The sequence below is a fragment of the Megalobrama amblycephala genome, linkage group LG8, assembly GCF_018812025.1.
Source record: "Megalobrama amblycephala isolate DHTTF-2021 linkage group LG8, ASM1881202v1, whole genome shotgun sequence".
Classification (NCBI taxonomy): Eukaryota; Metazoa; Chordata; class Actinopteri; order Cypriniformes; family Xenocyprididae; genus Megalobrama; species Megalobrama amblycephala.
This window is the reverse complement of record NC_063051.1, coordinates 35,149,712-35,165,432: the sequence shown is the minus strand read 5'-3', so window position 1 is coordinate 35,165,432 and position 15,721 is coordinate 35,149,712. Positions and strand designations below refer to the sequence as shown.

General features: G+C 37.0%; 1 protein-coding gene across 1 annotated transcript in view; it reads left to right on the top strand.

The window, feature by feature from the left end:
* spega (striated muscle enriched protein kinase a) overlaps nt 1–15,721 on the top strand; it is a gene marked incomplete at its 5' end in the record, with an annotated part of 49,045 nt that overhangs the window by 14,122 nt on the left and 19,202 nt on the right. The window contains 11 exons of the mRNA XM_048198478.1: nt 2,211–2,315; nt 4,729–4,858; nt 5,406–6,538; nt 8,765–8,911; nt 10,616–10,876; nt 11,017–11,175; nt 11,288–11,477; nt 13,459–13,691; nt 13,851–13,970; nt 14,054–14,158; nt 15,152–15,358. Of these exons, the coding sequence (XP_048054435.1) occupies nt 2,211–2,315; nt 4,729–4,858; nt 5,406–6,538; nt 8,765–8,911; nt 10,616–10,876; nt 11,017–11,175; nt 11,288–11,477; nt 13,459–13,691; nt 13,851–13,970; nt 14,054–14,158; nt 15,152–15,358 (2,790 nt within the window). The remainder of the gene's footprint in view (nt 1–2,210; nt 2,316–4,728; nt 4,859–5,405; nt 6,539–8,764; nt 8,912–10,615; nt 10,877–11,016; nt 11,176–11,287; nt 11,478–13,458; nt 13,692–13,850; nt 13,971–14,053; nt 14,159–15,151; nt 15,359–15,721) is intronic.

The window sequence follows — 15,721 nt, the reverse complement described above, 5'->3', positions numbered from 1 at the left end:
CAGTTGAAGATTGAATATCATTCTCCACGCTGTACACAAAATTTTATGTATGTCTATAAAAGAAAAAAGATATACAATTTTCATTGTGTACGCTGATTAAAAGAATGCAGAGGTCATTGTAGCAAGAGAAGAGAAAGTTCATTCTCTGTCTCAGCTTTCCTCCTTTCCCATTCCAGCAGCAGCACCGTCGACATGGGAGTAGTGTGACGTAATCACTGCCTGACAGAATATATAATTGATGCTTTGCGCTGAGACCAATAGTCTCTCTCTTCACACCAGCACCAGAGACAAAGGAAGAGATGAGAGAGAAAGAGAGAGAGAGCGCACGCTAAGGCAGCTGGAAATGTTGTTTTTGCTTTGATTGCACTAAGATCTGCCTCTGTTATTGGCTGCTGCTTGTTCTTTGTTTCTCCCTTCAGTCCGTCTCCTCTACCACTCCCCCGTTTATGTCTTTATCTCCTTAGGGGATTGGGAGAATGCAAGTGGGTATCTGTAAAAGACAGATTTTCCATCCCTTCTGTTGTGACTAGGACCGATCTGACCTCCACCTCCTGCTGTGCCTTGGAATATCCTGTCACTTGGATTTCTGTTTGTCATTCAAGAGCTTCTGTGGGACCCAAAAGAGCTTGGATGTTGTTGTTCACTTGAGGATTTTTGTTTTTAAATCAGAGCTCTGAAATTTGTCACATGAGGATCATGATTGGATGCTTGTACTATATCTAGTGCTTTTTGCATAATTGTGGATTCTGGTACATTCTACCTGAGGCAAAGGCTCTGGGAACGACATAATTGAGACTATTAGGAGTGTAGGAGTCAGGTTAGAAATAGTCAGCGGTATTCTCAGCAGAAACACGTTGTTTATTCTGAAAGGGAGATTAAGTTCATCTGAGGCCATGAAGAAAATCTGGTCAAAGAAACGATTCCAGGTGAGTTGAAGCGTTCTATCCAGAGTAATACATTTCAGAAACTATACAACTTGACTTTTTGAGATTTTTCTTATATTTGGCAAATCACACTCATAGCGTAGCTATGTAAAATAAGCGATATTGTTCTGTTATTGTTCATTTTTTATGTACAATGACTTCAAAACAAACAGAGCATTGTTGCTGTTATTTCATATCAGACATAGCATTATTTTTCAGTAATTTGCCTTTATAAACAATAAACAATTTCTCAGGCGCTGAAAAGACTATGCCCATAGGAACAACTACACTACCTAGTTGCCTTGGTTGCAACGTAGGAGTGCATTGAAATGCTGCGAGCCAGCATGGGAATTGACAATGGAGGAAAAAAATCACAAGTCATCATATAGGAAATCTGTTTAATGTAGTTGTCATCATCACATATTTATGCATAGACTGTACATTGTTGAATGAAAGCCAAATTATTTACACCACTTAGATGCAACAAACAGGCTAAGAAAATTTTTCTCAAAATTAACAGACAGCCTTTTGTTTATTTTTTGTCTTTCCAGAGAGCTGGACATTCTAGCTGGACGTTTGGGAGATTCACTCATGGTGTGTTTTGCTTGCGACAAAACTGTAGAAAGTCTAAAATCACAAGTTTATTTGTAAAAAAATGCAATAATTAAAGTGCGCGCACAACTTGCAGAATAATCTTGGCGTGAATTGTTAAAATAGCTGCTACGACAATATTTCTTCATTTTTACATTTTGACATCACAAATTGTTGGATATCACTAAAGAACAGATTAAATGATGATAACATTTTTTAATTTAGCCTGTAAATGTGGATATGTGTGTTTGTGTGTGTGTGCGCGCGCATGCATGTGTGTGTTATGTTTATACTCCCACACAAGTACATGTCTGCAGACATTGGTTTCTATAGTAACAGTCTTCTCTTGTCCACCTCTGCTTGCTGCCGTTATGGAAGTGAAGTTTTTCGCTTGTGCAGGAAGCAAAGCAATGGTAATTGTTGTTATCCGTTTCTAAAATCCTCATCTTTTATTACTGGGATCTTGGATTGGTTTGGGTTTGCAGCCATGCAATATTATACACAGAACTGTAAAATATACTGTAGATTTTCATTTGAAGCTCAACCTAGAGATTGTGTAAGATTTCCACATATGCATTCAAGTCACGGCATAACTTTTCTAAAATTTCTTGCATTTAGTTCATTACGAAAGCATCTATGTTCATCTATGTTTTGTTTGCAAAATCACATTTCTACATGCCTCAACCATTCCTGTAGACTCAAACAGTACAGAAGATGAAAGCGCAGAGCCTCAGGTCTCCATGGAGATGAAGGAACAGTTCATGCCTCCTCAGGGGGAAGCAATCAACAGCCAACCGACGGGTAAGATCACACTGAGTGGCTTTTCCCCTTCAGCAATATTCAGTTTTTAGCATCATTTTTTACATTTGGCCACAGAGCTTAAAGGGTTAGTTCATCCAAATCCAAATCCAAAACTGAAAATTCTGTTATTAATCACTGACCCTCAACCCCCTTCGGTTATCTTCGGAACACAAATTAAGATATTTTTGATGAAATCTGAGAGCTTTCTGACACCACCATAGACATTTAATTAATTAAATAATTGAGTTAACACTTTCAAGGCCCAGAAAAGTAGTAAAGACATTGTTAAAATAGTCCATGTGACTACAGTGGTTCAAATTTAATGTTATGAAGCGATGGGAATACTTTTACTTGCAGTCACGTCAACTGTTTTAACAATGTCTTTACTACTTTTTTGGGTGTTGAAAGTGGTAATTAATTCATTTAATTAATTAAATGTCTATGGAGGAGTCAGAAAGCTCTCGGATTTCATCAAAAATATCTTAATTTGTGTTCCGAAGATAACCCAAGGTCTTACAGGTGTGGAATGGTGAGTAATAAATGACATTATTTTAATGTTTGGGTGAACTAACCCTTTAACTAGGTGTTTTAACAATCACAGTACTCTAAAATTGGAGATTCCTTTTCAGAATTATTCATTGCAAGAAAAACTTGTGAAAAGGTTGTGATGGATAATCCCTTCTAACAAAGCTTAGAATTCAGAAATGTTTTTGAATTAATTGGGGCTGTCTATTTAATTTATTAATTAGATTAATTACGTACGGTGAAAAATAACGCATTAAAATGATTTAACACTCATAGCATGAGTGCAAACGTGATACTGAATTTATACAACAATTCAATAAATAAGAAGTTAATATTGTGTTACATTTTAGACACAATATCATCCGTTTTGCTCAGTTTTGCCAACGAAAATATAAAGACAAAGCAGAACCTAAGTACTCGCGGTACTTTGATGTCATACACCGATCGGTCTGTGCAACGCCGCTTCAAATCCAAAACGGCTGTGCTCCACTCTACTTTTAGACATGCACTCGCAAACTTTCCTAAGCTTTACTTCGCCTGAGCGGAATCCCTGCCCTTTACTTTGTGAAGTAGACGAGGGAAGTTTATATGGACAGACCCTCGTCCCCTCGATTTTGACCTAGGGAGCGAGTCTACTCCAATGTACACTTCAAGCAAGTCTATATCCCACAATTCAACTTGATTGTGACGTCACAGCAGATCGCGCACAGCTGCAATGTGTTATTTTGAGAATTAATTGACCCTTCGCCGGGAGTTTGATTGACAGGCGATCTAACCAATCATAACACCGAATCTACCATTTTGTGCGACAAAGCAGTCAGGAGTTAGAAGATTAACCTTGGTGGACTTGAACTTGAAAAATGGTGTGTACTGACATCTTTCTGCATTTTAAACAACATTCCTTCTGATGTTCATTCATGTTTATTTGATGATATAAATTAAGATGATCGATTTACGAGTCGCTTGAGCTGAGGCGCTACAGCAATCTGTCACGACACATTAAAGGGTTAGTTAACCCCAAAATGAAAATAAAGTCATTTATTACTCACCCTCATGTCGTTCCACACCCGTAAGACCTCTTCAGAACACAAATTAAGATATTTTTGATGAAATCTGATGGCTCAGTGAGGCCTGCATAGCCAGCAATGACATTTCCTCTCTCAAGATCCATTAATGTACTAAAAACATATTTAAATCAGTTCATGTGAGTACAGTGGTTCAATATTAATATTATAAAGCCACCAGAATATTTTTGGTGTGCCAAAAAAAAACAAATTTCAAATTTGGCCGATTTCAAAACACTGCTTCAGGAAGCTTCGGAGCGTTATGAATCTTTTGTGTCGAATCATGATTCGGATCGCGTGTCAAACTGGTGAAATCACGTGACTTTGGTGCTCCGAACTGCTGATTCGACACAAGATTCATAAAACTCTGAAGCTTCCTGAAGCAGTGTTTTGAAATCGGCCATCAATAAGCCCTTATTTTTTTTTTTTTTGGTGCACAAAAAATATTCTTGTCGCTTTTAGAGTATAATTTCAAAATAATACATATACTTCCAAAAAAAAAAAAAAAAACAAACAAACATTAAATGTATAATTCACCCAGAAATCATTTACTCACCCTCATGGTCCAAAAGAATGTGTAATAAATAGTAATAAAGCTACTTTTTTAATGTCTACACAATAATGACTGTAAATTATCATTCGGGAATCATTTCTGATGTACGATGAATTTGCAATGCATTAGATTAATTAATCATCATGTAATTAAATAGATTACAAATTTGAATCGCTTGACCGCCCTAGAATTAATCAATTCATCTAATTAACCGATTGATAAAAAAAGATTTAACTTTATTATAATATAACAGATCTTTGTGTATTTTCAGGCAGGGGGAGAGCAATGCTTTCCCACATCCCAAGTGATGGTCTAGTAGTGGAGAGGGAAATGCGAACCCTGGGCTCCAGAGCGCCTGGTCTTGAGGATCCCTTGTCACCTGGAAGGCAAGCAAATGCTGGGTGTGTTGAGAGCCCTCCGGTCAGACACCTGGGGATTGAAGCTCTTGCACGGGCCTCACAAATAAGTGTGTACTACGTGGCAGTGGGGTCAGAGGAGAGTATGTCCTTAGCCAGCGACTACTACGGCAGTGTTTTGAGCCTCTATCGAAGAAGGACCTTTTCCATTTACAGTGTTCAGGAATGAGTGCTGGCACGCTGGATATAAAAAGGCACAAAATATCTTAAATTAGGGGGGGCACAAACATTTTTTAAATATAGTTTACAACAGGTCTAAACAATTTCCATTACCTTATTCTTCATTTATTGTGGCCATTTTATGTGTTTTCTTGATTTCCACTTTCCTTTGACTCCACTTGCATCATGTTTTGATAATGTTTGCCATGGCTTTTTTTGAACAAACATGTTTTGTACTCGAATTGAAGTCTTTTAGATTTAATGTGTTTTTCAGTGCATGCTGTGTTTGACCATTTTGATTGCTTTCCCTTTGCCATTTTATTATTTTTACTTTGTCATAACGCAACATTTCCCACAATCACCCTCATTTCAGGGGCCAATTGGACTTTATAACAAGGGAAGCTTCTCCATTTGTCCAAACCCAGCCATTCCAAAAAGCCCACAATGGCACTAAAACAGCCATGAATGGAGCTGAACTCCCTGTTAAGATTTCAAAAATCTCAGCTTCATCTCAAAGCAGTGCTTGCCAAGACTCATCCTCTATCCAAACTCCCAAAGTGTCCCAGCCAAGTTCCAAAATCTTAGACAAAGTGAGAGTTTTTGAGGAGCAAAGACACAGCAGTAACATTCCAAAGGTGTCTTCATCAAGACTGTCTTGGGGTTTCAATCGAGCATCGTCCTGCAATTCTGAGGATGGAAGGAGCAAAGCAGGGAAGCCCCACGACAACTCCATGAGTGATGTGGCACTCAAGAGGTCCTTCTTCAAGCAGAAAGCATCCTCTCTGGAGGAACAGGCAACCTATGTAGAGAAAAGCTTTCAGAGTAAACTCTCAGAAGAGCTTCACCGAATAAAGAAACTTGTTGGAAAGTCCAACATCAAGAAAGCCTTTTCAGTGGATCAGCTCGTTCCACAGTCTACTGGAAACGTTGTGTCAGTTCCAGCCCAGGTAATTCAGAAGGTGGAAGACTCGAGAGTGAAAAAACATACTGATTCAAATGATTTGCCAACGTCAGCCTTGCCAAAGAAAGAATCACCAGAACTACTGAAAAAGAAACTGCCAGAGGACTCAAAGCAACATGAAGGGAAAGCACACACTGATTTGACAGAAAACCAGTGCAGGAAGACTTCTGAGCCCAGGCGATTGTTGGAGAGAAAAGTCGTCAATGAAAATGTCACTTTCAGTAAAATACCAGGACAGTGTTCACCAAGAGTACCGAGGACAAATGTGTCCTGCAAATCACCTGCAGAAATACCACCTGCCCTGCCAATGCAAGTGGGATTGGTACAAGCACCCCTAAAACCTCCAAGGTTGTTTGGTTCAATTTCCACACTTCCAAAGTCATTTAAGGAGAGAGAGGAGGGAAAAGACTCATCAGTTGCACCTAAATTGACCATACCTACTATTATGGTTGAAAATAAGCCTGTGGATGAAGAGGCAGATAAAGCAGAAAGTGGTCAAAAGGAAGCAAACAGAAATGAAGGAAAGACAGCCAGAAGAAACAGAGGTATAACATCTTCCAGTCAGAAAGTACTTTAAAAGTTAAGATACAGTAGGTTAAAATATAACGTGCAACTCATGCTTGTGTAAATGCTGTTAAATGTCAATCACTGCAGTTAACTGGATGAGTGTCCATGAATAAAACTGAAAAATGTTTAGAAATATTATGGGATCAATACAGGTTAAGCTCAATCAACATAATTTGTGGCACAATGTTGATTACCACAAAAAATAATTTTGACTTGTCCCTGTTTTTTTTATTTATTTTTTTTTATTTGTTTTTAAATGTACAATGGAAGTGAATGGTACGGAAGAGGATTAGGGCCAAGCAATAATAAAAAAATAAAACCATCTCGAGATTAAAGTTGTTAAATTTCGAGAAAAAAGTCCAAATAAAATGTTGAGAATAAACTCATTAAATTATGAGAATAAACTCATTAAATTACAAGAAAAAAAGTCGTTAAATTATGAGAACAAATTCGTAATTTAACGACTTTTTTCTCATAATTTAATGAGTTTATTCTCAACATTTTATCTCAACTTTTTTCTCGAAATTTAACAACATTTTTCTCATAATTTTAACAAATTTGTTCTCATAATTTAACAACTTTTTTCTCGTCATTTAATGACTTTATTCTCAACATTTTATCTCAACCTTTTTCTCGAAATTTAATGAGTTTATTCTCAACATTTTATCTAGACTTTTTTCTTGAAATTTAACGAGTTTTTTCTCGTAATTTAATGAGTTTATTCTCAACATTTTATCTAGACTTTTTTCTTGAAATTTAACGAGTTTTTTCTCGTAATTTAATGAGTTTATTCTCAACATTTTATCTCGACCTTTTTCTCATAATTTAATTACTTTATTCTCAACATTTTATCTAGACTTTTTTCTCGAAATTTAACGAGTTTTTTCTCGAAATTTAACAACGTTAATCTCGAGATGGTTTTATTTTTTTATTATTGCTTGGCCCTAATCCTCTTTCGTAGAATGCGAACCATTTTTTAGAGGATTTAAATGCAGACATGTGCAGCTAATAATTTTATAAAAGCATTAGATTCATTCATTCTGTTAAAAGTTGGTCATTATGAGAGCTGTTAAGCTGTATAAATCAACAGAGCCGTTTTAAGGTTTTAGCTCTTGTTGTCATGGCAAGAAAGTTGTAAAATTCTATATAGTTACACAGGAAAGGTTAGTAAGCATATTCTCCACCATAAAATCACGTTAACAGACAAATTCTTGTGGCTATATTGTTGGAACATTGAGTATTTTAATGATTATGAATTGGTCCATTCACTTCCATTGTAAATGACTCACTTTAAAGGGTTAGTTCACCCAAAAATGAAAATGCTGTCATTAATTTTCACCCCATGTCGTTCCACTCATTAAAACAGTCATGTGACTGCAGTGGTTCAACCTTAATGTTATGAAGAGACGAGAATACTTTTTGTGCGCAAAAACAAAACAAAAATAACTTTATTCAACAATCTCTTCTCTTCTGAGTCATTCTCACACGTTGTTTACGTCCAACGCTTCCAGGTTCAGAACGCCGACTCATTATTGGCCGGCTCCTGCGTCACACACATGCATGCGTGTGCTGATCACATGATCAGCTTTGGCCAATACCAAGCCGGCATTCGGATGTAAACATGGAAGCCTTCACTGTGCTCACTGCGTTCACCTGCATAAGGATAATGACAGCAAAGAGAAGAGATTGTTAAATAAAGTTATTTTGTTTTGTTTTTGCACAAAACAAAATTAAAAAACCCGTCTCTTCATAACATTAAGGTTGAACCACTGCAGCCACATGACTGTTTTAACGATGTCTTTAGTACCTTTCTGGACCTTGAAAATGTTGATTATATTGCTGTCTATGGACGAGTCATATACCTCTCGGATTTCATCAAAATATCTTAATTTGTGTTCTGAAGATGAAAGTCTTACGGGTGTGGAACGACATGAGGGTGAGTAATTAATGACAGAAATTTCATTTTTGGGTGAACTAACCCTTTAAGTTAGATTTTTGCTTTTTTTAAAGAAAAGGAGGGACTGGTGGAAATCCATTTTTGTGGTAATCAACATGCCACACATGCTGTCTATGACCTTAACTTGTACTAAATGTGGAATAGAGACAGCTGACTAGACATTGTGAGGTTGTAATAAGTTCATGATATTATGTTACCTTATCATCACTTGGTCTTTGTGTAACAACCGTTGCCCGAATCCTCCCAGAAGACCGGTCAGATGACTCCTGCATGTCTGTGGAGGAGGACACCGCAGAGGCCCCCATGTCTGAACTTCCTCTTAAGGATGCTGCAGAAGCTGCTGGATCAGACGTGATGCTTCAGAGCGTCATCGGGGGAAACCCTGGCCCCAGAGGTGAGATATCTCAGACCTGAGCTACAGTATTATTTAAATGCTCATCATTTGGGTCTTTAAAATTATCTTATGATCTCTTTTGGATTTACATCTTCATGGTCTTCACACGTAATACCATAACAAGTTACAGTGGAGACACTCGCGTAATTACAGTAGTGTGCTTAAACATGTAACAGACTCTGAATTCAGAGTCTTATTAGTTCTATTTCACTGTGTCAATTGTCTCATTTTGCTGATACATATAATATAGGTATTGTATGTTATTCTTTACTGGGGAAAAGGATGTTTTTCTTCAGATGTTCTGCAGATGTGCTTACAACCACAAATAAACATACTTTGCACAAGTAATAACCACTATAGCAAGTGACATAACTAATACAGTAGCATAATTAATTGCATTAAGAGACATTTTAGAACACAACAACTCATGAAATCAATCTTGCATAGCTGAAAGTGTTTGTCCTCACATTGCACTGAATGTTTCAAGCTCAGAGTGACAGAAAAACACCTCTCATGTTCCACAAAGAAATTAATCAGCGTCTTTCAGTTTGTTATTGAAAATGCATTTCATGTGGGCATTACTTACAATGGCACAGAAGCAGCTTTCCTTCTCTGCAAAAAAGACCAGAGACTATAACTTTGTAACACTGCAAAGGATTTTATTTATTTATTTGAAGACAAAAGGCTGTGAGATTAACATCCAAATCATTTGTACACTGCTGTGACACCTTTCAACACAAGATTGTTTGTGGAATTTTCCATGAATCCGCCGTGTCTGTTCCGTGCTGGAGGCACTGCCTTCCATAAGTGGAAACAATTTGATTGGATCATGGACTAGAAGGTAAATCTATTACCTCCCCAGCTGTGGTCAGTTAGAAATCTCACTCAGAGCCATCTGCTTTTGTTCATTGGCCAAGATCCTCTGCAGTTTTTCTCTTCTGTTGCCAACCATTACACTGTCATGACAACATTAATGGTAGGAAATAAATACCCAAGTGCAGTAATGAACTGTGAAAGTCAGAGTGGGTGGAATTAAATTACTGACATTAAGTACAACGACATTTTTTATTGTGATGATGTTGATAGCAATTTAATTATATGTAATAATGACCGCATAAAGGAGGTTTTTATTTATTTACTAAATAATGGGACGAATTTTAAGACTAAAGCATTAATGTTATCCACATAATCATTTTTTTTTACAATGTACATCTCAGAATTTCTTAGTATTTAGAAGCGCTTAATCACAAAGTGAAAAAATCTTATTCTTAGTACATTCTGGAGTCTTTTTCCTCTTCTTTTGTATTTTTATTTGATAAAAACTAAATGTTTGTATTTTTTTTTCTCTTGATTTGTATCTATTTTTTATTTTGTCTTATTTTTCCTTCCATAAAAATCTGTTTTTTCTCCATTAAAAAATAATTCTTAACAGTCAGCAAATGCCTGCTAGCTAACAATTAGCATGGCATACCAACATCAACCACTAGGTGCCAATATCAATATGCATACAAACTACCGTAATACCTGCAAGGTGACAGAATGTCTATTACTGTATCTGTTGATTTGTAGTTTGAATAGTGCAATCACACACTGCATCTTAATATATTTCATTAAATGTTGATATTTCTGCAAGCAATTCTATTTCAAGCTAAGGCTTGATCTTCGGATGGTACATGATTTGTAACTCTTCGTTTCTCCCTATAGCTTCTCCTGCTGAGTCATCTCTGACAATTACCAGACCAATGCAGGATGTGAAGGTCAAGGCAGGAGAGATAGCCTTGTTTGAATGTTTCATAACTGGGCCACAGGCTGTGGAGGTTGATTGGCTGGCCAATGGGAAGTTGATACAGCCAGCAGTGTTTGACTGTAAGATGCAGTTTGATGGACAACGATGCCGTCTTCTGTTCAAATCTGCACACGAAGACTACAGTGGAAGCTATACTTGCAAAGTCAGTTCAGCAAAAGGTAGGAGTCATAACATCTGTGTTATATGCATCAATAACAGGCTACCTATGCTTTAATATTGTTTTCCAGTAATGCTTATTTACTTCCAATACCTCTGATTAATATTAACTGTGCTTCTTTTCCCCTCTTATGTGGTACAGATAAGCTCACTTGTACAGCTAATCTTCTGGTGATTCCATCTAAGAAGCCACTCTTTACACGGAAACTGGAGGTACTGGAGGCTACCGAGGGCCAGTCTGCACAATTCGATTGCAAAGTCAGTGGATCTCCCCCTCCTGAAGTCACCTGGACTCATTGTGGTAAAAATAAAGAGTCAGATGCTGAAGACATTTTCTGGAATAACTCTGCTTGGAATAAAAGTGACAAAAACATTTGTCAACACTGATTGAAAATACCTATTTTGTGTCTTAGAACAAGCAGTGGCGGAGACTGATAATATTCGCATTCTTAAAGTAAATGGGCATCACTCTTTGCTCATCACTCATGTTAACAAGGAGAGTGAGGGACTGTACAGAGTAATTGCTCGAAATGTTCATGGAGAAGCAGAGAGCTCAGCTGAACTCTATGTACAGGAACCTCGACCGGCCATATCTACTCACATGTAAGACTATGTCTAATTATATATATATATATATATATATATATATATATATATATATATACAGTGGTGGTCAGAATTATTGGCACCCTTGGTAAATATGATCAAAGATGACTGTAAAAGTAAATCTGCATTGTTTATCCTTTTGTTCTTTAATTCATAAAATTAACAAAAATCTAACCTTTCATTGAAGGGAAAGAATTGAAAGTGGGGGGAAACTCACATTATGAAACAATTTTTTTTTCTTCAAAACACATTGGCCACAATTATTGACACCCTTTTATTCAATACTTTTTGCAACCTCCTTTTGCCAAGATAACAGCTCTGAGTCTTCTCCTATAATGCCTGATGAGTTTGGAGAACACCTGACAAGAGATCAGAGATCATTCCTTCATGCAGAATCTCTCCAGATCCTTCAGATTCCAGCTCCATGAGGTGCTTCTTCTCTTCAGTTCACTCCACTCATTTTCTTTAGGGTTCAGGTCAGAGGACTGGGACAACCATGGCAGAAGCTTTTTGTGTTGATTTTGATGTTTGTTTTGGATCCTTGTCCTGATGCAAGATCCAACCACAGCCTATTATTGGATTTCTAGCAGAAGCGGTCAGGTTTTGATTTTTTATCTGTTGATATTTGCTAGAATCCATGACACCATGAATTTGAACAAGATGCAGAAAAATAGGCCCACAACATTAAAGATCCAGCAGTATATTTAACCGTGGGCATGGGGTACTTTTTAACCATGTGTGCACCAAACCCATCTGGTGGGTTTGCTGCCAAAAAGCCTTTTTTTTAGTTTCAGCTGACCATAGAAGCCGGTCCCGTTTGAAGTTCCAGTCTTGTCTGACAACTGAATATGCTGGAGATTGTTTCTGGATGAGAGCAGAGGATTTTTCTTGAAACCTTCCCGAACATCTTGTGGGGATGTAGGTGCTGTTTGATCATTTTTTTAGGCTTTCTGAGACTCAAGACTCAACTAATCTCTGCAGTTCTCCAGCTGTGATCCTTAGAGAGTCTTTGTCCACTCAAACTTTCCTCCTCACCGCGCATTAGGACGATTTAGACACACGTCCTCTTCCAGGCAGATTTGTAACATCTTTAGTTGATTGGAACTTCTTAATTATTGGTGGAAATGGGGATTTTCAATGCTTTAGCTATTTTCTTATAGCCACTTTCTATTTTGTGAAGCTCAACAGTCTTTTGCTGCACATCAGAACTATATTCTTTGGTTTTACTCATTGTGATGAATGATTACGGGAATTTGGCCTTTGTTTTTCCTCATGTTTATACTCCTGTGTTACAGGAAGTCATGGCTGGAGAATTTCATGTTCATGATCACCCTGGTGTGCTAAAAAAAAATATGAATGGGAATATACTTCAGAGTTATTTTACTCATAAAAAAATTCTAGGGGTGCCAATAATTGTGGTCAACATGTTTTATAAAAAAAAAAACATTTATTTCATAATGTGATTTTCCCCCCATTTTTAATTGTTTTCTTACATTGAAAGGTTAGATTTTTGCTAATTTTATGAATTAAAGATCAAAAGGATAAACAATGCAGATTTATTTTTATAGTCATCTTTGATCATATTTACCAAGGGTGCCAATAATTCTGCACTCTAAAAACTGCTGGGTTAAATATGGACAAAACCAGGGATTGGGTTGTTTTCACCCAGCCATGTTTTTCAACCAATTTTGGATTTATTTTTTTAGCCAGCCATATATTAATATAGTAAAAGGCATGTTTTTGCTCACCCCCAAATAGGGGAAAATTTGGGGGGTATTTTAAGCTGAAACTTGACCATACCAGAGACTTATATTACATCATGTGAAAGAGGGCATAATAGGTGCCTTTTAACCCAACCTGCTGGGTTTGTCCATATTTTACCCAGCTTGGGTTGTTTTTAACCCAGCATTTTTTAGAGTGTGTATATCCCCTTTTATTCATTTTTTTCTCATTTGTTTGGTTATTTTGCACTTCTAAGGTCAAGGTTAGAAAAGATGCCATCTATCCCTGAGGAGCCTGAGGTGTCTGAGGGAGAGGTGGAACACAAGACAATGCCAGACTTCATAAAACCTCTCAGTGACCTGGAAGTAGTAGAAGGGAAAGAAGCAGTATTGAAGTGCAGGGTCACAGGCCTGCCATACCCCAAAATCATTTGGTACCACAATGGCAAGAAGATAGAGAGCAGCACCGATGACAGAAAGATGATACAGAGTAAGTCCACAAAAACATTGTCACAAGCACATTAAAGGATATTTGTGGCCCATCAAAAGCACTGTCTTGAATTCTAACTGGGAGTTAAACGTTTTCTACATTTATTGTCTCCTGAATGCATGTCGTCTTTAATCATATCCTATCATGTACCTCTTCTAGACAGGGATGTTCACAGTCTGGTCATTCATTCTGTGTGTCATGGCCACAGTGGTGTGTATAAATGTGTCATCTCCAATAAAGTGGGCAAGGCTGCCTGCTATGCTCATTTATATGTTGCAGGTAAGATGGAACTTCCTCTCATATATAGTAGTATTGTAACATTCATATGTGTCTGCCTTATTTACATTGTAGCTTCTTGACAGTTAGCCTTCCTGAGCCACCTGATGATCCTCCAGTAATTGAATCTGTCACTGGGAGAACAGTCTCACTGAGCTGGAAAAGACCAAATAACCTGGACCCATCCATGGGTAAATTTGTCTATGTCTTTTCTTAAACTACCCTTGCAAGATAGTTTCTGATATTTTGATTAAAGTTAGTTTATCATGTTCTATAATCTGTGATAAGTTGCCATCAGCATTTGTGATCATTTTCACAAAAAATGTCATGGCCCCGAGAATATTTTGTTGTATGAATATCTGAATATGAAACATGCAAAAGAAAGAACAGAGCCTCTGCTTTTAAACATAAAAAATAAGCCATTTTATTCTAGCTTCATGCATTCTTTTTTATCAGCACTTGAATGTGGGTAAGTTTCATAGAAAAAGCAACATTTTGAACAAAAAGCTGAGAAAATCGTGTTTTTGTCAAAGACTACAACATGTTTTTTTTTTTTTTAAAGCTTTTATCGCTTGTTTCTGCTTCTTTTTTCCTGTGTTTTGGTGGGAAAGCGTTGTGTCATAAATGACGGAAAATTCTGTCAATGTCTGAGTTAAACTAGCAAACAGTGATATACATGTCCAGTAATTAGAAATGGCTCTTCATATACAACTGTATGTGAATGAGAAACATGATAAGAAAAATCATGGAAGGACTTGATATTGTCCATTTTGATTGGATCATTGGATTGTTTGGATGCTGCAATTATGGCATATATTTAGCATTGCCTTTTTTCCCTTTATAAAAACAACCATTGATTTTTCTACTGGCTATTGGATTTGCAGAAAATAAGCTCCACGACCAAAAAAAGTTTATGATTTTGGTTATAAACACAATAAGGCTGTATATCTATGTGACAACCTCTGTTGTTCCCTTTAGCCACTTATTAGCAACCACCTTTTTCATAACAAGTAAAAGCATAAAACATAGAATAAAACATGATAATATCTTGAGCTTATCCACAGTTGTCATTTCAGGCATTTAACGAAAAATCCATTCAATAAACCCAATAACTTCTCAGTCATCAACTTGTAAAAAGTTTACCTGTTTACCATAGCATTTACCTTGTCCTTCATTTATTTCAGATCCTGCTTCACTCATGTACGTTGTTCAACAACAAACTCTGGGCTCCACCCAATGGACAACCATTGCCTCCAGCCTCAGAGACACCTCTTATACAGTCCCCTCACTTTCTAAGGGAGTGTGTTATTCCTTCAGAGTCCTTACTACCACTGGAAAAGCATTCAGCAAACCCTCACCACCCACTGACCTGGTCCAGCTCATTGACAGAGGTATAGAAATGAGTTGAGCTCAAATTCTGTTTGTACCCATGACAGATAAATGTGAAGATTACTTTTTGATGGAATATTTTCATGTTGTTCCTGATTACATATACGGTACCTTCTAGTAGTCTGCACTTTTAATTAGTGTAATTTTCATAGCCATAGCCTTACTTAACCCTCTGGTCCTCTTCAGTCAAAAATGACCAAAAAATTTTATGTTTTTAATTTTTTTAATTTTTTTGCTTCATCAGACACTTGGTGACTTTTGTTGCATTAGCTATGTGAACACACACACACACACACACACACACAAAAAATCATGGACATGATTCATAAATGTTAAAGGGTTGGAAAAACACAGTCACACTTGGC